This window comes from Cervus elaphus, chromosome 11 (genome assembly GCF_910594005.1).
Source record: "Cervus elaphus chromosome 11, mCerEla1.1, whole genome shotgun sequence".
Classification (NCBI taxonomy): Eukaryota; Metazoa; Chordata; class Mammalia; order Artiodactyla; family Cervidae; genus Cervus; species Cervus elaphus.
In genome coordinates, this window is record NC_057825.1 from 8745484 (window position 1) to 8773021 (window position 27538).

The 27538-nt window shown below is 47.4% G+C and overlaps 1 protein-coding gene across 4 annotated transcripts in view; it reads right to left on the reverse strand.

The window, feature by feature from the left end:
* Window positions 1–27538, reverse strand: part of GARNL3 (GTPase activating Rap/RanGAP domain like 3) — a 161475-nt gene that overhangs the window by 1813 nt on the left and 132124 nt on the right. For all 4 annotated transcript variants that reach the window (XM_043917122.1, XM_043917119.1, XM_043917121.1 and 1 more), the window contains 11 exons: window positions 26482–26593; window positions 20291–20389; window positions 19819–19935; window positions 19091–19266; window positions 17948–18106; window positions 12002–12068; window positions 6795–6902; window positions 5570–5688; window positions 3322–3460; window positions 2129–2344; window positions 550–676 (listed from right to left, as the gene is read on the reverse strand). In XM_043917122.1, coding sequence (XP_043773057.1) covers window positions 550–676; window positions 2129–2344; window positions 3322–3460; window positions 5570–5688; window positions 6795–6902; window positions 12002–12068; window positions 17948–18106; window positions 19091–19266; window positions 19819–19935; window positions 20291–20389; window positions 26482–26593 — 1439 coding nt within the window. The remainder of the gene's footprint in view (window positions 1–549; window positions 677–2128; window positions 2345–3321; window positions 3461–5569; window positions 5689–6794; window positions 6903–12001; window positions 12069–17947; window positions 18107–19090; window positions 19267–19818; window positions 19936–20290; window positions 20390–26481; window positions 26594–27538) is intronic.

Consider the following 27538-nt stretch of genomic DNA (forward strand, 5'->3'; position numbering starts at 1 on the left):
TGTAATTCTCGGGAAGGCTGGCCTTCCCCACCAGCCTGTGAGCCCCTGAAGTTCAGCTCCATGTCCCCAGCTCAGTGCCAGGTGCTCTAAGAATGTGTGTTGCATGAATGAATGGAGCCTGGACACATGCCCCCTTGGCCTCCACAGAGAAGCAGGCAAGGTGTTTTATGAGGGGCACAGAGAATCTCAGGGGACAAATCAGTGGGATTCAATAAATATTCATAGATGTGTGATACTGAATGGCCATCCAGAAAGGATCCACCAGAAGTACTGGAGAACACTTTTGTTTTAAAAAAGTCTCTGTCAATTTGGTGAGCAAAAGAAGTCTCAGTGTATTTCAGTGTGCATTTGTTGGGTTGCTAGTGACGTTGCCCCTTTGCCTGGGCCCCTTCCTGGCAAGCTGTGTTCTCTGGGGGTCCTCAGAGAGGAGGTGGCCACTGCCCCTCTGCTGTGGCTGGCCCATGCGCCGTCAGTCAGCAGAAGGGGCCTTGTGGCTGTCCTATGACTTGAGGGGCCACCACCCTGAGCAGGGGCTATGTCCCTCTTTACCTGTCACTGCTAGTGGACCTCACTGTCCCTGGCTTGGGGCCTCCTTGGTTTTCTTCCAGCCGCTTCCGGGCCTTTGACTTGGACTTCAGTGCTCCTTCTGACCTGGAACCACTGTCATCAGCGAGGCCTGGATGGCAGGGGAGAATCACAGGTCAGAGGGTCATTACCATCAGACTGCCAACAGACAGGAAATGCCCTTTTTCTCCTGGTTGGGTATTGGTATATTACAGGAATGGAGGCAGGAAGAATGATGATAAAAGTCTGTATTTTTAAATAATTGATTTTCTTGTTGTCTTGTTGGTAAAAGGTCTTTTGTTTCTGATTAGAACGAATATATGTATTGGGAAAAAATGACTCAGAAGAATTTAATGAAGGAAAGAAAATCTACAGTCCTACCACTGGAAACTGTAATGCGCCAACTCTGAGGTCCAGTTTCTGAAAAGCACGGTGGTTTATACAACAATAGTTGGCAAGATCAAGCTTTCTTAGGGAATAGTGGGTTAAAAATAGCAATACACACATTTGAAAAGCTCAGTGAAAGGGAACAACTTCAAGAGCCAACTGACTTTGCCAGTGTCAAGGTGGCCCTGTCAGGGGGTCTGAATCCCCTTCTCCAGTTGGTCAGGAAACTTGAGCAGAGGACAGGCATGTGTCCTTGTAGTTTTACACCATGCAGATGCCAACTCAAGTTTTAAACCTGTTCTTATTGGTCTGTCATAACACCTCCATTTTTCCTCATTTTGTTTTCACAACTGAACAAAAGCCTTTACAACAGTCTAAGCCTCTTCACGGTTACCAGGGTGCTCTCTGTGTCTCTGGCCTGGTCTCTCACCTGTGAACTGAGAGGAGGGCAGAGCAGGAACCTGGCATCACTCCCATCCCTACAGACCTGCCCCCTGGCCCAGGGGCTTCGAGAAGGGATGACTGAACTGCACCACAAATATGCAAAAAAGGGAACAAAAATACGCAGAAAATCCCACACAGATTTACATTTTGGATATACAAGTATAAAATGTTATCTGAGAGCTGCGGGCTATAAGCCCTTCTAGACACTTTTCTAGGATCACACCTATTTAGATTACTTATATTTAAAAAATTGTTATCAGACTAGACAGACTGTTTTACAAATTGCCTCCCTCCCTGCCCTTGATATGGTTTGCACACTTTCTATACCAATAAATCTAGATTGACACATCATTGTTAAGAGTAGACTGTACAGTATTCCTTGGAGTGGGTGCAAGTTTATAATTTCTTTATAAATCCCTTATGATAGGGCTCTTTGCATTTGAGGATAATTAATATCCACAAATGGGCTTCCCAAGTGGCACAGTGGTAAAGAATCCCCCCTGCCAACACAGGAGACACAGGTTTAATCCTGGGTGGGAAGATCCCCTGGGGGAGGAAACGGCAGCCTGCTCCAGTATTTTTACCTGGAAAATTCCATGGACACAAGAGCCTGGTGGGCTACAGTCCATGGGGTCACAAAGAGTCAGACATGACTAAACACAACCAATATGTGCAGATAAAATCAGCAGGTATCTTTACAAACATCACAAACACGAGATTGGACAGCCATTACCCAGCAGCTCCCTGCGGGTCCTGCTGGCTATTTCTTTGATCTCCATGCGGGACAGGGACAAGGAGTGAGTGACGGGAATGGCCGCGATGCCGATGCCGATGGATGTGGGTGGGGTGATGACCTTGGAGACTAAGGGCGATTTCAGAGGCCGCTCGATGCTTCTGCCCACCAGGTTTCTGAGTGGAATCTTGTACAGATTTTTGGACTGAATTTCACCTGAAATAAGGGTTCGAAAAGAACATTAGAACTTTGAGAAGAGCTCATGTTATTCATGAGAGAACATTTCCTGGTTCCTCAACATAATTAGCATGAAAGAAGAATTTATGTCACAGGCTGACCCCCCCAAGTTTCATTAGGAGCAATAAAGTGGTGGCACCCTCCGGCTCTGTCTTCTAACGGCATCCTGTTCATGGGTAAACGGGACAAAATGCACCCACTCCTGGTTACGCGTGGGCAGGAGGAAGGAGGAGACAAGAAAGGCACAGCTGTCCTGCTCGGGAGCTCTGAGCTCTCCTGGCAGCAAGCCATAAAGACGACTCATGTGGTGAGAAGTTAGGAAAAGCACGAGGCAGTAACCACAGCAAAGGTCTGCGGGGTTCAAGGGTGAAGCCAGATGGAGTGAAAGCTGGGTGCTGAGTAATGTGTGGGTTTTATGATGATATCCTTTTAGCTATGAAATCCTATTATATCCTTAACATTCTTGAAGGGAAGATAATTTGCTGGAGCCAAGTGCAGTCTCTCTAACCCTCAACTTCCTTCTCCCCTTTGAAACAAGTGTTTTCATAACAGGAATTGTTTGGGGGTGGGGATTATCACAAGGTTTCTTAAGAATGCAGCCACACTGCAAATGTTTCTGTGGCTTCAAATAGTGGGTTCCTTCAGCAGTAATCACATGTCAGTATTTGACAATGAACTAGAGGGGCTTCCCTGGTGGCTCAGATAGCAAAGAATCTGCCGGCAGTGTAGGAGACTTGGGTTCAATCCCTAGGTCAGGAAGATTCCCTGGAGACAGGAATGGCAACCCACTCCAGTATTCTTGCCTGGAGAATTCCATGGACAGAGAAGCCTGGCAGGCTATGGTCTATGGGGTTGCAAAGAGTCGGACATGAGTAAGCTACTAACACTTTCACCTTTCAGAGAAATCAGAATGGATCAAAAATGTCTATTATAAGAGAGTAAAAGCTGGACTTCACCTTCCCCCAGGGAAGAAGGAAACACTGGAGTATCTCGGCCTGGGGGTGTCTGAGGAGAATTGTGGGCACTGGCCCCCCGGGAGCTGCCTCCGGACGAGACCTCATTCGCCGATGCGGTTGCTGTGAAGTAGATATCCGACTGGAGAGAAAAGAAGGCGTTACTGAGCTGTGTCGTTTTAAGGGCCCTGCACCCACCTGCCCTCCTGTCATCACCGCACAGACCCCCAGCTGTCCCGCGGGGTCTGCGGTGCAGGAAGGAGCCGGGGAGGCGGCTGCCAGCTCTGGGCTGAGAGGCTCCTGAGAGCTCAGGTCTCCTACTTATCTACTTGTTGACACACAATAGAAGACAGTCAATTTCCCACATGCCTTCCACAAATACAGACACAATACACTTCCCTGACAGGGAGCTTGGGCACCAGAGGTTAGGACTGGGGAAGGTTTGGAATCTAGTCGGGTCTGTCCCGAGTGGGGATGTGGGTCCTCACTCACGATTCAGCAAATACTCAAGCCCACCCGCGATGGCCGGCTTTGGGGCAAGTGTGCTGGCATGTGGGGGCGGCTCATGTGGACTCAGGGCGCTGAGTTTCAGGGGTCTTGCAAGCTGGCTGCTAAACATAGCCATTATTCAACTTGTATTAAAAAAACAAAGGAACTAAATATCAAAATTCAACCATTCATTATTTTATTACATTGATAATTCTCCATACTCTTGAGGTAATTTATACAAACAGTGTCTGTGTGTGTGTTGGGGCGGAGATTGTGTAATAGTGGCTCCTAATGCCGTATGCTGAGGTGTCACACAGGAAGCTTAAGATCAATCATGGTGGGACTATTTACACTGCGGAAATCAGCAAATGCTATAAATCAGAGGTTGATTTGTTGTTTTGTTGATGGTCTAGACTTAAAGTGATGGAGAAAACATTCATAATGAAGATTAAAATTAAAAGTATGTTGTCCAGTGCTGAAATTGAAAGAAGTTTTAGTTTAATGATTTGTATGAGGGTGAACACTAGTTTAATAGATCACATGTCAGATTTAATGACAACAAACTTGGAAACAGAATGAACAGGTTGAGATATAATTCCAACTGTAAAATTGTGGTTGAACTGCAGCCAGGGGTTGGCTATGGATAAAGGAAAATCAGTGAAAATTAAAAAAGTGGGACACGACTGAGCAACTAATTCTTGCTTCTTCTTAGTGAAAACAGAAGTGTTTTATGAGAGCCAATTGGCTAAATGGACTTTGAGGTAAAAAGCATTGTATATTTTATTATTAGTTACAAATTGTAAGCTATTTATATTTTTATAATCAGTAAAATTTAAAAATTTTTTAAAGTTTTTAATCAGAGGCTTGCTCTACAATGTTGTGCTGGCTTCGGCTGTATAGCAGTGGGAACTGGCCACAGGCATACACACGTCCCCTCCTTCTCAAGCCTTCCTCCCACCCCGCCCCCAGCCCACCCCTCTAGGTGGTCACAGAGCACCAGGCTGAGCTCCCTGTGTTATACAGAACTTCCCACTAGCTATCTGTTTTACACATGGTAATGTATCTATTTCAATGCTACTCTCTCAATTCATCCTCCCCTCACCTTCTTCCGCTGTGTACAAGTCTGTTCTCTATGTCTGCAGTGTGGGGGTGGGGATACACAGCCTCCCACCACCAAATGTGATGCACGTTAGGATGGAGCACCGGTCGACCTGGCAGAGCCACAGAGAGGGTTCCCACACAGAGGAGGGAACCAGAACAAGACCCGGTGGGTTATGCAGCTGCGGTAGAAGACACCTGGGAAGATCGTCGTTCCTGCATCCCTCGGTTTTGCTCACATTGTCACTAGACATGAATCCGTCCATCAGTCATAGTATGTGGGACACAAGTTGAAACTGAAGACAGCAGCAAAGGAAGAAAGCACTATCTCAAGCTCTTAACTGTTCTGGCCTCGAACTGTCCTTCTGTGACCAGCGACCCAGGCTCACATGGAGGATTTCCGTTTTCGGCTGAGCGCTTCTCCCCTGCTACCCCCAGCAGCGATGACTCTTGAGGGCTAAGGAGGGGTGTTTTGCAGCCCAAGGTGTTTTGAACCCACACAGGAAAATTCAACCCAGGACTGTTTCCATCTTTCTCATCTCAACACATGTGTGGTGTTGTCATCATCAGTCTCGCCATGAATGTATCCTCGCCCGCCTGAGACCTCATGGTTCTGGGGGTGCCCGAAGCCCCTCAGACAGAAATAAACCCCAGCTATACTCACCCTGGAGGCCACGAGCTGCAGCTGAGGCACGACGGCCGTGTGAACCAGGTTCCCGTTCACCACCAGGCGGATCTCCATGGAGTCAGTGGTGAAGGCCAGCAGGTAGGGGAATGCACAGACTGCAAGGCAACGGGGCATCAGCGCCCACCCAGGGCTGCGGCTGGGGAGCTGCTGGGACCCTCTCACACCCACCTTGCTTCTCTGGCAGCGCCCAGCTCTCCCTTTTCTCCGCTGCGTCTCTTCTTCCTTCGGGGGCGCGTGTCCCCTAGTTCTAGGAGAGCCTCCCTCAGCCACCGAGCGCCTGCCCGTGGAGGAGTGCGCTGTCCCGGCTTCTCCCTGTGCTCTTCCCCCACTGCGGTCCCCCACCTGATCTTCCGGGGCGCACTGCCCATCCGGGTCCCGAAGACCTTCCCCCTGTGGTCCAGACACGCCCTCTCCTCCCCACGAACCATTCCCTGTTCCTGTTCTCCTGGTTTCACCTGTGACTCTTCCCACCGCACCCACGCCTCTAGCCTTGATCTGTCCAGTGGGCCCCCAGTGCTGTGGCTCAGACCTGAGACCCATTTCTAACCCTCCCCTCTCTGTCTTACTGTAACTAATCTGCACCTGAGCCGACCCAGTCTTCCCAGTACCTGGCTCCATCCCTCTGCTCTTCAGTTAAAACTCTATCATGTTTACCTATCAACAAATGCTTCTACTTTGAGGGCAAAAATGTTAATATATGTGGCTCTGATCTGACTCTCGTCAGGCAGATTGCCCAGCTGTGGATCCTGAACCACAGAAACGAGCACCACCACGCACGTCCTGACGTTTCAGTGGCAGGTCAGGTACCAGACTTTCTGTGACTCAGACTTTCAAGCTTCAGAATGTGTGAGATGGATGCTGAGTGCATGGTGCTTCCCTCCCAAGTCACTCAGAGAAATCAGAAAGCGAGGCCCAGAAATGAAAGGGTACTGCAACATACCCAAGTACTGAAAACTGATATTTAATTGCTTGCAAAGGCTCACATCCTCAGGCACTGAGGCGACCTGGGAGGAACAGTGGGAGACAATAGTCCCCCAAAGGGAGCAAAATGAAAAACAGTTAAAGAAAAAGAAGTCTGTTTGTACTCATTACACTCAGAAAATTCATGGAAAATTTAGCGGTAAGCCAGCGCTTACGTAACATGGAACAGTTCAGATGTGTCTTTCTGGGGGAAGACCATGATGTCAAAAGGTTTCCTTACCAATCGCACAGGGGGCCTGGTTCCAACAGAACTGGAAATCTGACGCAGAAGGTTGAACCAAAAAAGAGCCACCATTAAATGGGCAAACCTTTTTGTAGATGCAACTGTCTGCAATGAAACAACAGCGACTTATTTTTGTTAGAGGTGACACTCAGGCAACTGTAATCAGATAAATGAGACACAGGCCACAAGAAGAGCATCCTATCTACCTGTTCTTTCTGAAAGCCAGCACAACCACTGCCATGCTGCCAGATTCTCAGGGGCAGGAGCCAGGGTACTACTTCTGCCACATGTCGTCATAGCTGCCATTTTTGGAGAATTTACTATATGCCAGGCGCTGAGCTTTAAAACATTTTTCCCTTTATCCTGTACAAACTTATGAAGTATATGCTATTACTACACTCATTTTGCAGATGAGAGAATCGAGGCAAGGGGCAGTGAAGCAGCTTGTCCACGGCCTCACAAGTCCTGCATGGGGGACAGCACTGGCTGGTTTGCAGACAAGAAGGGGCACTCGATGGCACCCCTGGGTGGAGGAAGCTCTCCTACAGGGGGTCAAGCCCCGAACCTTACTCAGCAGGACATGTATGGGGGGGCCCGTACAATCCCTACAACATTTTATAATGAAAACTTAAAGCCATGTGCCTGTATTACCTTTGTGAGCCTTAGCCAGCATGAGAGTAAGGCCAGGTTAATTCAATTATCTGGCTCTTGGCCTGCTCTGAGCTCTAAGGTGGTTAGAGTGAAAAAGCTCACCAAGAGACCAGTTCAGTTCAGTCATTCAGTTGTGTTCAACTCTTTGCGACCCCATAGACTGCAGCACGCCAGGCTTCCCTGTCCATCGCCAACTCCCGGAGTTTACTCAAACTCATGTCCATCGAGTCAGTGATGCCATCCAACCATCTCATCCTCTGTTGTCCCCTTCTCCTGCCTTCAATCTTTCCCAGCATCAGAGTTTTTTCAAATGAGTCAGTTTGTTGCATCAGGTGGCCAAAGGATTGGAGTTTCAGCTTCAGCATCAGTCCTTCCAATGAATATTCAGGACTGATTTCTTTTAGAATTGACTGGCTGGAAATCCTTGCAGTCCGAGGGACTCTCAAGTTCAAAAGCATCAATTCTTCAGCTCTCAACTTTCTTTATGGTCCAACTCGCACGTCCATACAAATGGAAAAACCAAGGCCCCTTTTATTCCAAAGCCTGCCACGTTTTAGCCATGCAAACTAGTTTTTAAATTATTTTTTAAAACAGCTTTATTGAGATATAATTTATATACCATAAACTCATCCATTTTAAGCATTCAAATCAATGAACTGTAGTCTGTTTACAGAGTAGAAGAACATCACCACAATCTGATTTGATAACATTTTCATCACCCTAATGAGAAACCTCAGGCCCATGAAGCAATCTCTCCCTGTTCCTGGTGACAGACGACAGCTGTGAGAGGGGAGAGGTCACAGACCCCGAGCTGCCGCGGAGGCCTGCAGTGTGGGGCCAGGCTGGGGCGGTGGCCGCGCCCGTCGGAAGCCCTGCCCTGTCTATCCCTTTTGGAGCGTCCTGCAGGCTCAGGGGCTCCTTTGATGCGACCCCTGTGCCTTGTAAAGCAGTTTCCTTATGCTGTTTTATCATCGTTCTTCTAACAAATGAGTTATTAGGAGAGAAATTCTTATCAGGGTCAGTTTTTGTTTTTGCTACAGTGGACTCACTAGGGGAGGAAAAGAAGCCTCACTCTAAAAGACCTTGCTGAGAAAACAAGTGCCCACGAAGGACGCCCAGGTCTCCCAGCAGCGCCCCCCACCTGCTGTGCCCACCCGAGGTCGGCTCACCCCTCTCCCCTCTGTCTTATTTCCCCTTCTCCAGCGGATCTTTCCCAACAGCCTTAAGCATGCTGTTTATTCCACGTTTTAGAAAACGAAACCCTTTGCCCTCTCTTCCTCCTCTAGCTGCTGCAAACTTCCTTACTCTTTTCCCTTAAAGCAAAATTCTTTGAAAGGCTTGTCTGGACTCCCCAGCTCCACTTCCTCTTTCCCAGGCTCTCCTGACCTGTGCAATTAGACTTTTGTCCCAGCCCCTGCCTGGCTCAGAGGGCATCATGCAGGCCTGGAGGAGGCGACTGGACTGCAGTCCAGAGGTCCTGTCTCCCCCTTTTCCAATGGGATCTGCCCCAGGGAAGCAGAGGGGTCTCCCTCCCAGTAACGAGAGCTGGTGGTCTCAGACCAGCAGGTCTCTAATTCCAAAAAGAAGCAGAGTGTTTCTTGAACTCCAGAGCTTGCAGCCTATTCACACCCATGCAGGGCACCCATGCATGGCTGGCCCCAGAAGGGCGAGCTCACGGCATCCCTGGCAGTGCCTTCCACTGTTGTGTCTCCAGAGCCTGACACGGGCTGGCATAGAGGCCGTCCTTTGCAGTTAACAGGGCCCTGAATGGGGGTGCAGGGGACAGGAGTCTAAGAAAGTCACTGCCCTGGAAGCAGCTCAGTCTATGACCTTCCCTCCTTTGACCGTCCCCATGCACCTGGTGAAGAACAGTATGTAGATTTTAGTTTTAAAGCAAATTTCTCTGAAGAAAAGTTCCTTTCGGCATGTACAAACATTTTTAACTTAGCTGAGAGAAAAATTTATTTATAGAAAACTCTGGATTTCTGGAAGTTATATTTTAGAAAGAAGCAGACTTATAAAAATCAGCCTCAAACTCGGGGAGAACAATCTCCTTCCACAGCTCCTGGTTGCAAAGGGCCTTTCCTGTGCAGGTGTCAGTGACCAGGACAAGAACGGGGACTGAGATACGCAGATGGGTGTGCGCTGTGTGGGGGACGAGTTACAGAAGTCAGCTGGTCACTGGGGGAAACCAGCTCATTCCCTGCATCCCCAGGTACCTGCCAACCTGCCAGGAGAAAGAGGGAGATGGAAACTGAAAGCCAGATGCCTGACCCAAAGCAACGGGAGGAAGTGGCGAGGTCTGGGGAGACTGAGTCAGGTCTGCAGAACCCCTGGGATTGCCAAGGCCTGACTCATGTGAGGTCAGAGATCATCTTCTGATGGCCAGTGGGTCTGTGAGAACAGATACATGCTGATCACAACCTGAGATGAAACCAGGGCCTGCAGCCAGGAGATAATCAAAGCCCAAGGAGGTGGAACTTTTAAGGGGCTCCAGGAGCCAGAGGCCCAGTGTGGGACCAACCCCTCAAATCCCATCCCCAACCTCAGCGCTGCCTGCTGACTCGGCTTCTAATTTTGTGTAGCGAGCTCGCTGTTCACGTTGTTTCCATGCCCCTCTCTCATTTTGGGACTCACGTTCACAGTCTAAAACCCGCTCTCTTTCTGTTTTTCTTTACCACCTAAAATCACCCCCAGTTGAGCAGCTGGAAGAAAGAAGTATTAATATCTATATCAATTTTTAAAGCCATAAGTTTTTCAAATAGGTTTTTCAATAAAGTAAAAAGACCACACTTTAAAGAGATGAACATCCTACAGAAGTGACCACACACAGGTGCCCTCCTACTCTGCTTGTCCCTGGAGACCTGGGGCAGAGGGTGACAGCAAGGCCCTCCGAGCGCTGGCAGCTGGGCAGCGAGGGTCCACGCTGGAGCGCATGGCCTGTTGCTGTCACCCTATGTGTGGCCCTTCTCATCAGATGGGCCAGAAAGACCTGCTGTTTTGAGGAGAGTTTTGACAGACCTGTAGATGAAATATCCTAAAAGAGCGATTTATTGGTGAAGTTCTTTGCTGATTCCTCATAAATCTCGAATTTTGAAAGAGGAAGTTTACCTAATAAATTTCTCTATGGAAAATTACCATTCTTACTAATCAAAGATTAATTAATCAATGTATCTGCCCCATGTGCTATAACCAGCATCACCGCTCAAAACTGATACAATTCTAGGCGGAAAAAAATGTTTTATTTCGTTAGACTGCATAGCCTGAGTCCAAGAAAATATCTCACTAACTTTAGCTTTAAGAAGATCCTTTTTTATTGTGGTATCACATTAGCTTTTGAAAAGCTGCAAATCCTTAAATCCTATTTGATATCTTTGGTCTGCCTGAAACCCATCTGCCACCTGACCCAAACTAATCCAGCTGAGGCCAGGCATGCCAGGCTGAGGCTGATTTCATTAACATCTGAGAAATAGCAAAAAGGGGAAGAGTAACTGTCGGGACACTGGAGTCAAGAGGGCCCCAAATGTCACGAGAACCTGGGCTCTGCCGTTTGTAGCTGCACAATCTTGAGAAAGTTCGTTCACCGCTCAGATGCCTTATCTCCAGATGACAGACAGTAACAGAAACTGGTTTTTTTTTGGCTCCAAAATCACTGCAGATGGTGACTGCAGCCATGAAATTAAGACGTTTGCTCCTTGGAAGAAAAGCTACGACCAACCTAGATAGCATATTAAAAAGCAGAGACATTACTTTACCAACAAAGGTCCGTCTAGTCAAAGCTATGGTTTTTCCAGTAGTCATGTATGGATGTGAGAGCTGGACTATAAAGAAAGCTAAGTGCTGAAGAATTTATGCTTTTGAACTGTGGTGCTAGAGAAGACTCTTGAGAATCCCTTGGACAGCAAGGAGATCAAACCAGTCAGTCCTGAAGGAAATCAGTCCTGAATATTCATTGGAAGGACTGAGGCTGAAGCTGAAGCTCCAATCCTTTGGCTACCTGATGCGAAGAACTGACTCATCTGAAAAGACCCTGATGCTGGGAAACATTGAAGGTGGGAGGAGAAGGGGACGACAGAGGATGAGATGGTTGGATGACATCACTGACTGGATGGACATGAGTTTGAGTAAGCTCTGGGAGTTGGTGATGGACAGGGAAGCCTGGCATGCTGCAGTCCACGGGGTCGAAAAGAGTCAGACATGACTGAGCGACTGAAGTGAACTGAACAGAAACTGAGAAGTCAGTGGAACAGTGATTGGGGCTGATGGAGCCCAGTGCGTGGCACATAGTAGGGGTTCCCTAGATGGAAGCCCCTGCCATCACTTCCATGTCCCAGAGACACCCCAAGGCGACTGCTGTACCATCTCACTGAGAGGTCTGGGTATTGGGAGATCCAGGTGGGAAGGCAATTTTTAGCTGCTCCCTGGAGAGCAGTCAAGGATCCAGGAACAATGCACCAGATAAATCTAAAGCTAAGTCCCTATACATTGTCCAGAAAGAAAAAAAACAACAGTGCATTTTAGCAAGTGGCGATCAAAACACACCCCTTACTTACAGTTGTAACACAGGAGCAGACCGGCTTCCCCGTCTTCGTACACATCAATAGCTGCAACGAAATTAACCTGCAATGAGAATGGGCAATGGTAGTGGGCAGGCTGGACACTGACACTAGGAGAAGACTTTCTCAAGTTTCTGTAAACTCAGGCACGACTGCAGTCCATGGTGTGGACTTTCTCATCATCTTTTCAAACCCTTTAAGAAGGTCTATAGGTGGAGAGCTCTCTCTATTGGCAGGCCTCTCATTTATACAGCGGGCTCCAGTCCACCAAGCTTTTCTCGTGGGTTATTCCTTTCACTTCTACCTCGACCCTGGAAAGTAGATGGCATTGCTCCCATTTTACAGATGAGGAAAGCGAGGCTTAGAGAGGTGGAGTCAATCTAGTCCCTCAGTGAGGAGTTGCCCCAGCCAGAATCTGCACCAGGTCCATGGTTCTTTTCCAACCTCAACACCCTCGCAGTTCAGCCACACTGCCTCCTGCCTCAAACACAGTCTCTGAACCTCCAGATCGCTATGTCCGCACTTCTATTCTCCCTCTTTTACTTCTTTCACTTCCTGGGAGGCAGCTTGACATGATGCAGAGGGTGTTGGAAGCCCCACCTCTGTGGCTTTGGTGAGCCTCGGTTTCCGCTTTTGAGAAGATGGTTCTCAAGTTTCAATCAAAACTCTGAGCCTATAAAAATCTCCTCTTCCTTCGCTGCCTCACTTGTCTTCTCAGCCCTGTAGTCTGGCCTCTGTACCACCAGGGGGCGCTGCCCTCTCCTGAGCTCCAGGAAGGTTTCCTTCTCCCCAGACTGAAGGCCTCTGACCATGGCTCATCTCTCCATCCACATCTCCACAACCTCTGATGGGAGACAGTTCCTCCCTCTGGCTTCTCTCCCACTTCAGATTCTTTTTCCATTTCTTGGCTCTTCTCTCATTTAGAAAAAGCCCCAGCTTGATAGCTTCAGATTTTACTCTGCTCAAAATCTCTAAATCTACAACCTCAGGCACACATTCTGAGCTCCAGCCCAGGTTCCTAAGTCTTTTGCTCTCTCAAATGCAGTAGATTGAGAAGAACTCAAGGGGCTGGATGGGGGAGCAGACAGGAGCAAGTCAGACAGCCCCCAGATGCCAGTACCACTTGCTGCCTCTGTGGTTTGTGGTAAATGGCTTCACCTCTTGCCCCAGGTCTCCATCTGTAAACTGATACAACAGTAATCCTGACGCTGCTGGATTGTCATGAAAATTCCATGAAACAAGGCAAACATTGTTGCCTAGGGCCTGACACATAATTAGCTCTCCATGGAGGTCTCACATGACCAGCTTCCTTCCAAGCCTCCTCCTTTCTTTTAGCAGAGCTACCCCCAAGGTCTCGGAGGGTTCCCTTTCTTACCCAAGTCCAGAGCGTCCTCTTCCTCATCTCACCCCTGCTGTACCCCAGGCTTGGCCCCACGTCCGGGCTTGGCCCTTGTCTCCCTCTGGCTCAGCTCTCTCCAGCCCCTTCCAGCCTCCGGGCCACCCCTCTTCCCACCCCAGGCCCCCTGCCCAGCTGGCCCTCACTGCTCTCACCCAAATGCAGCCTTCTCCTCTGAACGGTCTGGCATTGTACGAGTCGCCATTAAACATGCAGAAATGAAAGGACAGGGTCTCACCCCTCAACAAAATGTCAGAAAAGCTTACAAGTACATAAAATAAGGTATAATGGAGCCCATACCATAACCATGAGTTGTGGGGGCTCTGTAGGGGTGGGAGACAGTGAGTCCTAGAGGTCAAGGGTGTTGATTCTGGGGTCAGAAGGACCTGGGAGTCAAATGCCAAATACTTCCTCCGTGGCTGTGTGCGACAGCCTCGTTCTAACCGTCCGCAGGGCGTGCACTGCGTCTCAGGTTCGCTTGCTTGCCGGCGCTCCTCTCCGTGCTGGGCTCTCGGCTCCACGGAGCAGAGGCCTTGCTCCACTCACGTGACCCCCTCAGGCCCTGGATCAGGACCTGTCGAGTACCAGGAGCAGAGGGCATGCTACCTAGAGGCACAACCATGTACATGAAATGCCAGCCCTGCCACCCAAGAGCAGTGGGCACGTGGTCAGGGGTTTAACCTCACGGACCCTCAGGGTCTTCATCCGTAAAATGGGAGAGGCTGGAACATCTGCCTCTACAGGGGCTGAGGATTCCAGGAGGTCACACAGGGCCCGGTAAATGCTCCAGAATGTCAGCTGCTGGCATGACTTGGCTCTGGAACCTGCACCACTGGGGCATATCACGGGAGGGAACAGCCCTCGGGCCCCTGGAGGGAACCCTCCTGTTCAGAGCACTCTGACTTGAATCACTTGCTCCTCGGTGTCCCCAGACTTGTCAGTTAGATGACACTGATGTCAGCCAGTGGCTTCCAGCCCTCGTGGGTGCTGCCGTGTCTGCTCTACACTTCCTGAGGGAGCAGCCGAGCACCACCAGCTGTGTAACCTGGACCTGCTCTCCTCTTTGGGCTGTGACAGGGCTGTGGCTGCCACATGCTGGGTTTGAGGGTGCGGTCCTGGGAGGCAGGCAGTCTGGGCTCAAGTCCTACCTCTGCTACTTACTGGCTGTGTGGTTTGGGGTAAATAAGTGACTTCTCCTTTCTGAGCCTCAGCCTCCTTTTCTGCAGAAACGGGGAAGAGAATAGCACCTGCCTGTCAGGGCCATGGGGCCGAAATTTGGGGTCAATGACCACAGGGTGGACTTAATCACTCCCTCCTCAGGCCCTCAATCGCATTTCATGAGACCTTCATTAACACTGAGTGTGGTGAGGCCTGGTTCACGCATGCATATTATATGTACAGATGTTGATACAGATGTTGGTATGGATGTTAGCTCCCAGGCGAGGGCCCTCCGAGGAGACATTCCTGCAGGAGACATTCCTGCAGGAGACATTCTTGACCAGGGGAGGACCTGAGAATTCACTGGGAGAGCTTTTAAAAGATACATATTCTGGGTTCTTGCTCGTGGACATCTTGATATATAGTAGGTCAGGGCAGGATAAAAACATTCGCCTTTTATTTTTTACTTGATTAAAAATAGTTTATCTTATTGCATTTTAAAATAATAAAAGTAATATATGGTGGTGGTGAAAATTCGAAACACAGACTTGTAACAAGTGAAAGAGGTTGGCACTGTGAGGTCAATGTCCAACCTTCCCCCATGATTCCAAGGTGAGCTCTCAATGGAGACCAGCTGGGGTCTGGGCAGGCCGTCATGACGGGGACCTGGGCCCAGTGAATAAGCCAGAGACCCGGATCCTGTTACCTCCCTCCGGAGGAGGCCTCTATTGGGGAAGGAGGCCAGAGCTGGCTGTTGGATCCGGGGCAGTACATCGGAGTTGGCCTGCTGGTAGAACAAACTTGGTGTTGACTTTCAGAAGGCTGCTCTGGTGCTTCCTAAACAGCTCCTCTCTCGAGCTAGGATTGTCTTGGACCCTGAGGTGGGTTTGAAGCCTGCAACGGGAATTGAGGGGTCTTGGCTGAGACGAAAGGAGGGGCGGGGGCAGGAAACCAGGCCAGTCTGGCCTGCATGGTGGCGCATGGAGGAGGTAGGTGTTGAGGGCCGCTTGAGGCACTAATTGCTGGCGAGTCCAGGAGGGTCGGCCTCTCTCCTGCTCCACTGAGCTCAGGGCTTGTCCTACAGGAATGTCTTGGTGAGAAGTAACCCTGTTTCTGCAGGCCACTTCTACTGGCTCATTAGTTTGCTCATTTCTCTAAGGCTTATCTTTCCAACCGAACAGTAAATTCCACCCAAAGAAGAGCCACTGTTTCAGCACCTCTGTCTGCTCAGCAAACATAGCCACTGAGGATGAACTCAGTGAACACTGAGCCACTGATGAAAACTGACCCACTCAGATCCCCGGGGTAGTGCTTAACAACACAAAGATGTTTCTAAGTGTTTTTCCTTAGAGAAAAGCTTTGCATCTTTGTTTTACAAAGCATGTGGAAGAAAAGACAGAAAATTTTGGAGGTTTCTCATACTTTCCAGCAAAACAAAGCACAGAAGTCATCATAGAAAACTGCTTTTAACATTTTTTTCCCTGGATCATCATGAATCTTAACAGAAAAAAATCCACAGACACACTCATGAATTATCAAGGTATTAGATATAAGTAAATAACAATAATTTCCATGAAAAGCAGGTTCAGTCTTAGGAAACTAGTTGCCAGGGAAGGATTGATTCAACAAAGATCTTTTAAGCCATGCTCTTTCTGACTCCTATGGTTGGTTGTACAGATTGTATTTTTTAGTTAAAAAGAATTTATTTATTCATTTGGCTGCACCGGGTCTTGGTTTTGGCACTCAAGATCTTCAATCTTTTTGGTGGCACAAGGGATCTTTAATTGCAGTACACGAACTCTGAGTTGTGGCCTGTGGGCTCTAGTTCCCTGATCAGGGATCGAACCCAGGATCCCCTTCATTGGAAGAGTGGAATCTTAGCCACTGGGCTGCCAGGGAAGTCCCTGTCCAGAGTTTTGAAAAGCAAGAAGGGGCAAGAACTTTTAAAGGCCAGATTGGGCCCTGAGTCCTCAGAAGTCAGTGGCGGGAAGAGATGACAGGTTCCCAGTTGCTGGGATGGAGGGGACCGTCCTGGCTTTGCTAGGAAGAGTGTCAGGAGAGCTTCCTTCTCTTGGGTCTATAGTAATGTCACCTGGGGGTGACTTAGAGTCTACTGATTCCCATCCCATACACCTAGGACTTCTGGTTTAACTGATCTGGGTATGTCAGAGCACTGATCTGTTTAAAGCTTTCTGGGCAATTAGAGCCACAGTTGTGAAGCAGTGTGTACTAGTGGTTCCCAAATTTGCCCACATCACCTGGAGACCATCTAAAAATTCTAAAGCTCATGTCACACCCAAGGCTGGTGAAATTGCTGGTGGGTGGGACACAGGGCATCATCGGTAGCTTTGAAGTTCGATGACTTCAACGGCAGATGAGTCTGGGTGCTGCCAGCATACACACACGAAAGGGCAGACTGAGCTGTGGTTGATAACAGCTGAAGGTAAGTAGGCCTCCTAATCATATCCAGATGTTTCTTTTTCTGATTTTTCTATTTCTTAAAATTTTGCTCTCAGGTGTTTTCTTAATACAGTAATTAGCAACTTTAGTGAATATTTCTGTAGGGCTGGTCCAAATTTAAATGGCATTTTTTTAGTTCTTGTAAAACGTAATTAAATCCCTCACTCTCTGACACACCTGAACAGGACTGGGGGAAGCTCTCATCAGGAATGACACTCTCCCTGGGCAACATCCTTGTTCTGCCCTGTTCTCATACCTGAGCTGGAGTGCTGGCCCTGCACCATGCAAACCTCCAGGGGCTCAAATGTCACCAGGCCTTGCCCTGGGTCCCAGCAATAAGTGGGCTGAGGAACTCTGTGATTTGCTTGTCAGATTTTGTCCAGATCCACCACATGGCTGCCCTCTGTGCGGCTCAGGCCAGGAGGTGTAGACCCCCTGTGCTGATCTGCTTTTCCTCTCTCTCGCAATGGTGTTTCATCCCATCTTCCTTTCCTAATGTGCCTCTAAGGAGACAGAGACTCGGGCTGTGCCTCTCCCACTTTCCAGCCCCGTGCTGTGGGTCTGCAGGGCCTCTGAGGGTAACTTGCCTCTCCAGAAGCCCTTCTAGCATGAATTACCAAACAAATGTTCTCATTACTCAGTTATTTACATTGAATTTTTGACACTTCATTCCTCTTCTGTAGGGAAGGATGGAATGGCAGGAGGAGGTGTGGAAAAGCTAAAGATGCCAATGGGCAGTTATATGATATTGAACCCATTTGATCTACAAGACGGAAGCTTCACATGGTGCAGCCTAAATATGTATCACAGGATAGAGATATGATAAAGAGCACACAGTTTTAAAGAAACGCTCATCATGGTCTCACAAAGTTAGAAGACGCAGCTCCAGTCTTTTTGGTTCCCGCTCGCTCCCACGTCTGTCGACTCACCCTGCTGGCCTCCACATGGTGCAGCCTGAAGGCCTCCCCTGTGCTCTCGTTCACCACGTCAAACTGGTGCCGGTAAGCCACACAGATGAGGTTGTCGCTCTCCTCCATTGGCCCATCTACCAAGGTCATCACCGCGGGAGAGTCGGACAGACAGATCTCCTGTGTGGTGGACGAGGATGGAAGAGAAAGGGGTGAGGACAGAGCAGCCACCCCACTGCCTTCCCCCATCCAGGAAAGGCGCCCCCACTTCCCCACGCCGCCACCCCCTAGGCCCTCCGCTCCTGCAGAGTCCTGTGCCTGGGGGTCAGACAGGGGCGGGGGGGGGAAAAGAGGGGCAGGGATGGGTTAGACGGCTCCATTCTGTAATCTGTCCTCAAGGCTCAGACCTCTGTTCACTGCAAAGGGGAGAGGCCAGGAGACAATTTTACAAAAGTGATTTGACAGTGTGGTCTGTGTTAGCCCTCAGACTGTCTGGTCCTTGTCTTAAAATTTAATAATAATAATAAACATTTTGGCCGACCTAATACATACATCATGAAATGATCACCACAATAAATTTAGTGACTATTCAGCATCTCATACAGATACAAAATAAAAGAAAAATAAATTTTTTTTCCCTTGTGATGAGCACTTTTAGAATTTACTCTCTTAACTTTTGTATATATCATTCGGCAGTGTTGATTATATTTATCATGTTGTATATTATACCCCTGGTACTTATTTATCTCACGATGGGAAATTTTTACCTTCTGACCACCTTCTTCCATTTCACCCTCTCCCTACTCCCTGCCTCTGGCAACCATGAATCTGGTCTCTTTTTCCATGGGTTTGTTTCTGAAGTATAATTGACTTTACAACTGTGTTAGTTTCTGGTGCCCAGCATGATTCCAAGTTTCTATATATTTCAAAATGATCCCCCCTAGAGCAGCATCTTTAGGTGTTAACTATGTGAATGAGCTGGATGGCGTCAGAAAAACTGTTTGCCTTAGTCTCCTGGGGAAACCAGGGCCACAGGTGAGGGCTTCCCCAGTCGGTTACTGAACCACAGGGCAACCCCAGTGGATGACAGACCCTGAGTGGAAGGAGGGAGCCTGCCTCGGGGCACCTTGGCCAGGAGGGAAACGACTTGAAGAAAAAACCTACCCTGATGTACTGGAATTCTTCAACAGGTGACTCTGACAGTGGAGATGACAGTGACATGCCAGTCACCCCACTTGGCTTGTTGTGTTTCCTTGTGATCAGAAGCAGTTTATTCCGAATGGCAACAACAATCCTCAGCTCTCTGCTATGGTGAGTGTTGATGGCATACAAGTGGCAGCCTAGGAAGAGAAAGAAATGATGCTGAACACATAAGTGGTGGGAGCCCTCAGCTTTGACAATATGGTGATATTTAAGAACCCTGGAAATTAAACATAAGGCAATGAAATGACTAAGGATGTTTTTGCCATAAGGCAAAGTGGGGACTTGAAGGAAAAATTAGGTTGAGTTACAGGAAAGCTCTTTTCCCTCTATTCTAGAGTTTGTGGACTTATATTCACATCCACTACATGACATGCATTAAACTGAAAGGTGAGCAGAGTTCCAGGAACAAAATTCTAAAAGTTTCTTTTCATAAGTTTGTTCACAGAGCTTAACTCACCTCCCAAACTTGTCAAATAAGACCAAAAACTTCCTTGAGCCCTCAACATATTTCTCTATAACTCAAGTTTCTCTTAGGGAACAAGTGACACTACCTTTGTGATGCTTCCAAGTGAAAAAACAAACAAATCAAATCAAATTCCTACTCTTTTTTTTTTTCTTCAGTAAAATCTGGGCAGCCTGAGAAAATGATTAATTGGATGAAACCACCAAAATATGAAGAACTGTGTCACCTTTTGTCTTCTCGAGCTTGTTTTCTCTACAGTCACACTTGCCCTTCACGGCCTGCTTGCCCTCGATGCCCCTCTGCACAGCGCTCAGTCTGAAGACAAAGAGGCGGGCATCTTTCCCTGGTGGGATGAAGCAGATGGAGGAGATGGATGGGAAAGTAAGACAACCTGGAAGAACTGAAGGTGCAGACTGTGTAGAAGCTTACTACTCAAGAAATCAGGATTTGAGGTGTTCCAGAACTGGGGAGAAGCCCTGCATTGCTTTCACCTAACGATGTGATCAAGGACGCCCACCCCTTCTCTCCCTCATCATCCCTGCCTCAGAGAACAAACAGGCCACCAAGGACCTGAGCCCTGGGCACCAGAAGAAACAGCTGGCACCGGTGATGCAGCCAGAGCCCCGAGACCCTCGTGTTGGCCATAGGCTACACACTCCCCTTCCTCCCAGAGAGCATCCCCCGGGGAGGAGTAGCACCTTTGTCTGCTCGGAGGATCAGAAGGTCCAGTGCCTCCAGCACATGCATCTGCTTCACGGGCAGAGTCTTGTCAAACACGGGCACTGATGGGAGGTCATCTGGAAAAGAAGCCTGGTTACCCAACGCTGCACCCAGCCCATACTCTCTAGAACCTATGAAATGTGCCTGTGGGTAGTTTTAGACTCTGTTTCTCCCTAGGCAAGGAAGGAGGTCAGCTTCTAGATCTTTCCTAAGGGTGACACAGAAAGTTCAAGCACTAGTGCCCTCTCAGCTCAGGGAGAAGGACTGGCATTTCTTTGCCAAAGGCATTCACAACTCCATACAGGGAGCACAACAGCAGGGCCCCGAAGCTGGAGTCTTCTCCTCAATGTTCATCAAAGAAAAGGCAGCATCTCTCAATCCCAGTTTTGGCTGGGATTATTCCAAAGAACTGAATACCAAGTTTTAAAAAGTGCTAATACACTTAGTCATTTCTCTTAAATATTTTCTGATTTTTCTGGTGTCATATTTGAAACCACGTCACATCTTAGGTTATTTTGCATACTTCTCAAGAAAGTAAAATTAGAATTTCTTTTTGTATTTAACAAACACCCTATTCCAACATGGCCTATGTCTGCATCAATAGTAGGTTACCTATCATTTTTCAGTATTTCTCCATATAGGAATATGAAATCTTCTTTTCAGACAAAAATAAGAGAAATATTGATTACATTTCCCAAATAACATGAAAAAACTAATTTCAGTGAAAACATCTGGGAAGATCTCAGGGAAACGGATGATTTAAAGACACAGCAAGTACGTGTAGGATTTTTAAAAAATATTAATTTGGCTGTATTGGGTCTTAGTTGTGGCACACAGGCTTAGTTGCCCCACAGCATATGGGATCTTAGTTCCCTCAAACCCATGTCCTCTGCATTGGAAAGCAGGTTCCTAACCACTTCCCTGGACCACCAGGGAAGTCCTGGGTTTGTTTTTAAGCTTACTTATTGGGATCTTAAATTGCTAGCAATTACTTTGCTACTTTGGATGGCATCACCGACTTGATGGACATGCGTATGAGCAAGCTCTGGAAGTTGGTGATGGACAGGGAAGTCTGGCGTGCTGTAGTCCGTGGGGTTGCAGAGTCAGACACAACTGAATGACTGAACTGAACTTTGCTCTTGGGAGTCCCTTGGACAAAGAGGACTTAAAGAATTTAGGCAGTTCCATATGCAAAGAGCTTCCCTGGTGGCTCAGGTGGTAAATAATCAGCCTGCAATGCGGGAGACCTGGGTTCAATCCCTGGGTCAGGAAGATCCCCTGAAGAAGGGAATGGCAATCCACTCCAGCATTCTTGCCTGGAGAATCCCATGGTCAGAGAAGCCTGGTGAGAAACAGTCCATAGCGGCACAAAGAGTCAGACATGACTGAGTGACTAACACTTTCACTTTAAGCAAAGGGTCTGTTCTGAGCTTGACAGAATCAGGGCAAGGCAAAGATGTCCCAGGATGTATAGACATTTCAGGCAGAAGTGTCTAGGTGATTCTTTACCTGCACTTTGAAGATACTTAGGTCTTCAAGTGTTCTGCTGTGGGTTTGGGTGTTCCTTAATTATAATTTAGGTGCAGGAGGCCCTAAGGATCTTGGCTCTTCCAGAAACCTGTCTGTCTGGGAGTTTATCCCTCACTGGATGGTGCCCAGGAGGGGGCAGAACTTTCGTCATTAGGATTAGTAAGAATCCCAACCCCTCACCCCGACCCTGGGGAGGAGTCTCCCGCTCCTGCAGCCCAGTGAGAGCACTGGATTTGTCAGAGCACAGAGCCTGCTAAGCTCTTATGAAACAGATGACTTGTCTCTAGTTGTCCTTCATGATGGGGGCAGCTCATCAAACACTCTCCTTCCTCCAATACCTCAGGCTTTCCCAAGCGGATTCATTCTGAGGCTCTTTGTGCTTCTGTGGGGGCAAGACTCCTTTTTTCAAACCATGAGATGATCATTCATTTCAGTGTCCATCTCTGCATTTGACTAAATAACTATGATTACTTCATTAAGGCCAGGCATGTAGGAAGCCCAGGGCTTCCTACATATCAGGCCTTAATGCTAAGTGTTGTAGGTGTCATTTAATGTAAATGTCCCACAATGACCCTATTAGGTAGGAATTTCTAATATTCCCATTTAACAAATGAGAAATCTGAGGCTCAGAGGTGCTAGAAAATTGTCAAAGCACATGTCCTGAACTTGTGGAACTGAAGGCCATGCAAGGACAAAGTCTGAGCTCTAAGCTGGTGTTGTAACCTAAAAACAGTACTGCATGCCCATGGACTGATGGGGTGAGCAAGGGAACAACCCTGATGTGAAGAATTAATGTGACAGAAGCACGTCATTTCACAGTTAAAACAGAGGGATACCATGTGGCTGCCCAACTCTGTACAGAGTAAATTAGCACTTACTCTTTACCAAATCTTTCTCAGGTGGCTTTGTTGTTGTTCAGTAGCTCAGTCATGTCTGACTCTTTGCGACCCCATGGACTGCAGCACACCAGGCTTCCCTGTCCTTCACCATCTCCTGGAGCTTGCTCAAACTCATGTCCATTGAGTCGGTGATGCCAGCCAACCATCTCATCCTCTGTCTTCCCCTTCTCCTCCTGCCTTCAATCTTTCCCAGCATCAGGGTCTTTTCTAATGAGTCAGTTCTTTTTCGGCTTCAGCATCAGTCCTTCCAGTGAATGTTCAGGACTGATCTCCTTTAGGATGGACTGGTTGGATCTCCTGGCTGTCCAAGGGACTCTCAAGAGTCTTCTCTAACACCATAGTTCAAAAGCATCAATTCTTCAGTGCTCAGCTTTTTTTATAGTCCAACTCTCACATCCATACCTGACTATTGGAAACACCATGGCTTTGACTATACAGACCTTTGTCAGCAAAGTAATGTCTTTGCGTTTTAATATGCTGTCTAGGTTGGTCATAGCTTTTCTTCTAAGGAGCAAGCATCTTTTAATTTTATGGCTGCAGTCACCATCTGCAATGATTTTTGGAGCCCAGGAAAATAAAGTCTCTCACTGTTACCGTTGTTTCCCCATCTATTTGCCATGAAGTGATGGGACTGGATGTCAGGATCTTAGTTTTCTGAATGTTGAGTTTTAAGCCAGCTTTTTCACTCTCCTCTTTCACTTTCATCAAGAGGCTCTTTAGCTCCTCTTCGCTTTCTACCATAAGGGTGGTGTCATCTGCGTATCTAAAGTTATTGGTATTTCTCTCAGCAATCTTGAGTCCAGCTTGTGCTTCATCCAGACTGGCATTTCTCATGATGTATTCTGCATGTAAGTTAAATAAGCAGGGTGACAATATACAGCGTTCACGTACTCCTGTGGCTAGATAGGTTTATATATGGCACAGGAAGGAAGAGCAGGCAAGGATATGAGAAAGTAATGTGGGTTCAATGACTGTTTCAAAACTATGGATTCCTTCTTGTAACCTCTCTATGAAGAAACCATCTTTTAGATGATCTGGCTTTTCTATTACCAAAACAAAACAAATGGTGATAGCATATTTATTCAGTATTTGGTCTCCCTTCAGAGCAGGTTTTGCTACACTTAGAATGCAAAGAATTTTTAATAGTGACCTTGAAAGGAGCAGACTCTCAAGGGGATGAGTCTAATGAAATTAAGCAGAGGCTAATGGGATAGAGTGTAACTTGCCCTGAAACGAAATGGGAAGATTCACTAATGGAAACAATTCGTAATAGAATTAAGTGTAGACAAGACAGAGGCAAACAAAGAAATAACAAGATAATTATGGCTTAAAAGCACAACAAAGAATACAAAGAAAGCCTTAAGGGTTATTCTCTTCTCAGCATAAGCAAACAGGGAAGCATTACTGCATAATCAGGACATGAAAGTAATAATCTGAGTAATACATGCGAGCTGGTGGTGGATATATATGGCTACCACCTGCATAGACAATGTTCCTCAAGTTTGAAAGAAGAGGATTTCCTGGCAATCACAATAATCCTTATATCTGACACTTCCATTACATTTTATATCCATAAAGATGCAAATTTCATAAAGGGACTTGGGTATTCTTGGTTTGGATTTTACTTTTACAAAAAAGCAACTCAAAGAGAATTTTTTTCTGTTTTCAGACAGGTCTTACAAATAATCATGAAATTACTTTCTCTTTCCCAAAAAGGCAAACAGGTAGAATTTGACATTCTTTTCATCATAAAATTTTTCATAATTATTTGTCCAGGACTTGACTGCAGCCATGAAATTAAAAGACGCTTACTCCTTGGAAGGAAAGTTATGACCAACCTAGATAGCATATTAAAAAGCAGAGACATTACTTTGCCAACAAGGGTCCATCTGGTCAAGGCTATGGTTTTCCCAGTGGTCATGTATGGATGTGAGAGTTGGACTGTGAAGAAAGCTGCGCGCCGAAAAATTGATGCTTTTGAACTGTGGTGTTGGAGAAGAGTCTTGAGAGTCCCTTGGACTGCAAGGAGATCCAACCAGTCCATCCTAAAGGAGATCAGTCCTGGGTGTTCATTGGAAGGACTGATGCTGAAGCTGAAACTCCGATACTTTGGCCACCTCATGCGAAGAGTTGACTCATTGGAAAAGACCCTGATGCTGGGAGGGATTGGGGGCAGGAGGAGAAGGGGATGACAGAGGATGAGATGGCTGGATGGCATCACCGACTCGATGGGCATGAGTTTGAGTAAACTCCGGGAGTTGGTGATGGACAGGGAGGCTAGGTGTGCTGCAATTCATGGGGTCGCAAAGAGTCGGACACGACTGAGCAACTGAACTGAACTGAACTGATGGTTTTGGAAATCTGCATCACGCTAAAAATGGTAACACTGGTAGAGTTTAATCAACTTTAATAAACTTTAGTAAAATGTAGTTGGTTAAGTGGAGAGAGCACCGGACGAGGAATCACCTCTGGGTTCTGGTCCCAGAAATGCCACTAATTAACTGTTAGGACTTGGGCAAGTCACATAATTTCTTTGAAAGAAAAGTGAAAGTGAAGTCGCTCAGTCGTGTCCGACTCTTTGAGACTCCATGGACTATAGCCTACCACGCTCCTTTGTCCATGGGATTTTCCAGGCAAGAGTACTGGAATGGGTTGCCATTTCCTTGTCCAAAAGATGTTCCCAACCCAGGGATTGAACCTGGGTCTCCCGCATTATAGGTACACGCTTTACTATCTAAGCCACCAGAGAAGTCCTAATTTCTTTAGGACTCCTTTTCTTTATCTGTAAAACTAAGAGATTAGACTAAGCCTCCAAGGTCTATTTTTGTTTTATTTTTAAATAAATTCTTTTATTTGGTTACTTGCTACTATCCTTTAGATCCTTTATCACTCATTAGGAGTCTGGAAGAATCCAAGAGACCTCCTGCACATTTCTTGAATCTAAATTAAATCCCCACCCAAAATTGAATTCCCTCTAGGGCATCCTCGCCAAGGTCATGTCCCACTGGCGACTGATCTGTGGTGACAGGGAGTTGTCTGCCTCCCTGGGGCAGGCTGACTCACCTGGCTGTGAGAAGTTTGACTTAATATTGAGTTGAGATCTGTCTTCTTGTCAAAATCTTTTTCTTTCTCTATCCATCAAACAGGTTATCTAAGATCCTTATTGTTTGTTTTAGATACTGAGTACATTCTGAATTAGAAGCCTTAAAAAAAATGTGGTTTGAGAGAGAGTATATCCCTGAGACAGAGGTTCTAAAGAACCATGTGGCCATGTTGATTTAAAGTCAAACATTGGAATCATGACAAGTATTCCTGCAAAGGAGATTCTCCTTGCAGGTCGTTTGATGTACTCAGTGCTCAGTCGCTCAGTCATATCTGACACTTGCAACCCCATGGACTGTAGCCTGCCAGGCTCCTCTGTCCATGGGATTTCTCAGGCAAGAATACTGGAGTGGATTGCCATTTCCTTCTCCAGAGGATCTTCCTGACCCAGGGATCGAACTCGTGTCTCTTGCATCACAGATTAATCAGAGATTTGGGGAAGGGATGAAATTGTCATGGATGCCTCCCCCTCTCGCTTGTGTGTTGAAAACAACAAGGTAGTTTTGTAGGGGGATGAAACTCTGTTAACCTCACCGCTGAGGACACATGTATCCAAAGGGAGCTGACCAGTGGTCACCCATCTTAGAAGTAAGACAAGTCACACAGAGAGACAGCTAAAGGAGCAGCTACTCACTAACCATCCACTAGCAAGACGCCGGCATCAGTGGAAACCAGCAAGGCCTGGCCCCAGGGGTCCGCACACACAGCCTCATGAGGGAAGTTACTGCAGAAACACTGTGGCTCCCAAGGCTGCGGGGCAACACAAGACAGGAAGGTTGAGAGCACAGAGGAGCAGGCCGGCCCGTGGGGGAAAGGCACACACACCACCCAGAGCAGCAGCACAGACGCCCCGGCCCCGGAGCCAGACGGGCTCTGACTCAGTCACCTTTCTTAAGGAAAAAAGTCTCCTCCCAGAAATGCATGCAACAGGAAAAGGCTCAGTCAGGTGTTTCTGGCACCGAGACCTGTATTATAATGATGCCCTCAAGGGCTAGGGAAGCATCAGTAATGTTTTCTAAGCAAATGTTTCTTTTAGAAGTTGGACCAATTGGTGCCTATTTTTTTTTTTTTTGGAGGTTTCACAATAGTTCTTTATGAAAGGAAGTCCCACCCAACTCTCTAAAAAAAAGTCAGATTCCTGTGCTGCTGATTTGGCAAAATTATTAAACCACACACAATGCAAGAAGCTGCTATCATCTTAACATGAAAAGGCTTATTGACCCACTTATGGCTATGAAATCTTCAAGAAAAAAAAAAATGTCTGTTCGTAGGAATATGTCAAGGGCTCCGATGAAACCTACTCATGTTCCCCCACGTGACACGTTCATGTCATGGAGCCCGAATCCTTGGTTTCATTCCATGTTGATCGAGCAGGAATAGTCGGCACTGCCTTACTGCTCCCTTGGAGCTGTGGCTGATGCCTGGAACCATTAACTTCCCTCCAGAGCATGTGGCTTGGCCTCAAAGGACAAGGAAGCCTATAGAGATTCTCAGGGATGAGTTGACGCCCTACATCTTCACTTTTACCTGACGCTGTACCTGTGTGCATGTGCCTGTGTGCACATGTAACGTGTGTACATGGGTGTGTTTGTAAGTTCTAAGTGAGCACATGCTGGCACACTCGAAGTAGGAGTGATGGCTCTGAGGTCACCTGGGTGACCTGGTGCTGTTTGGGATGAGGGTAAACACTGTGTG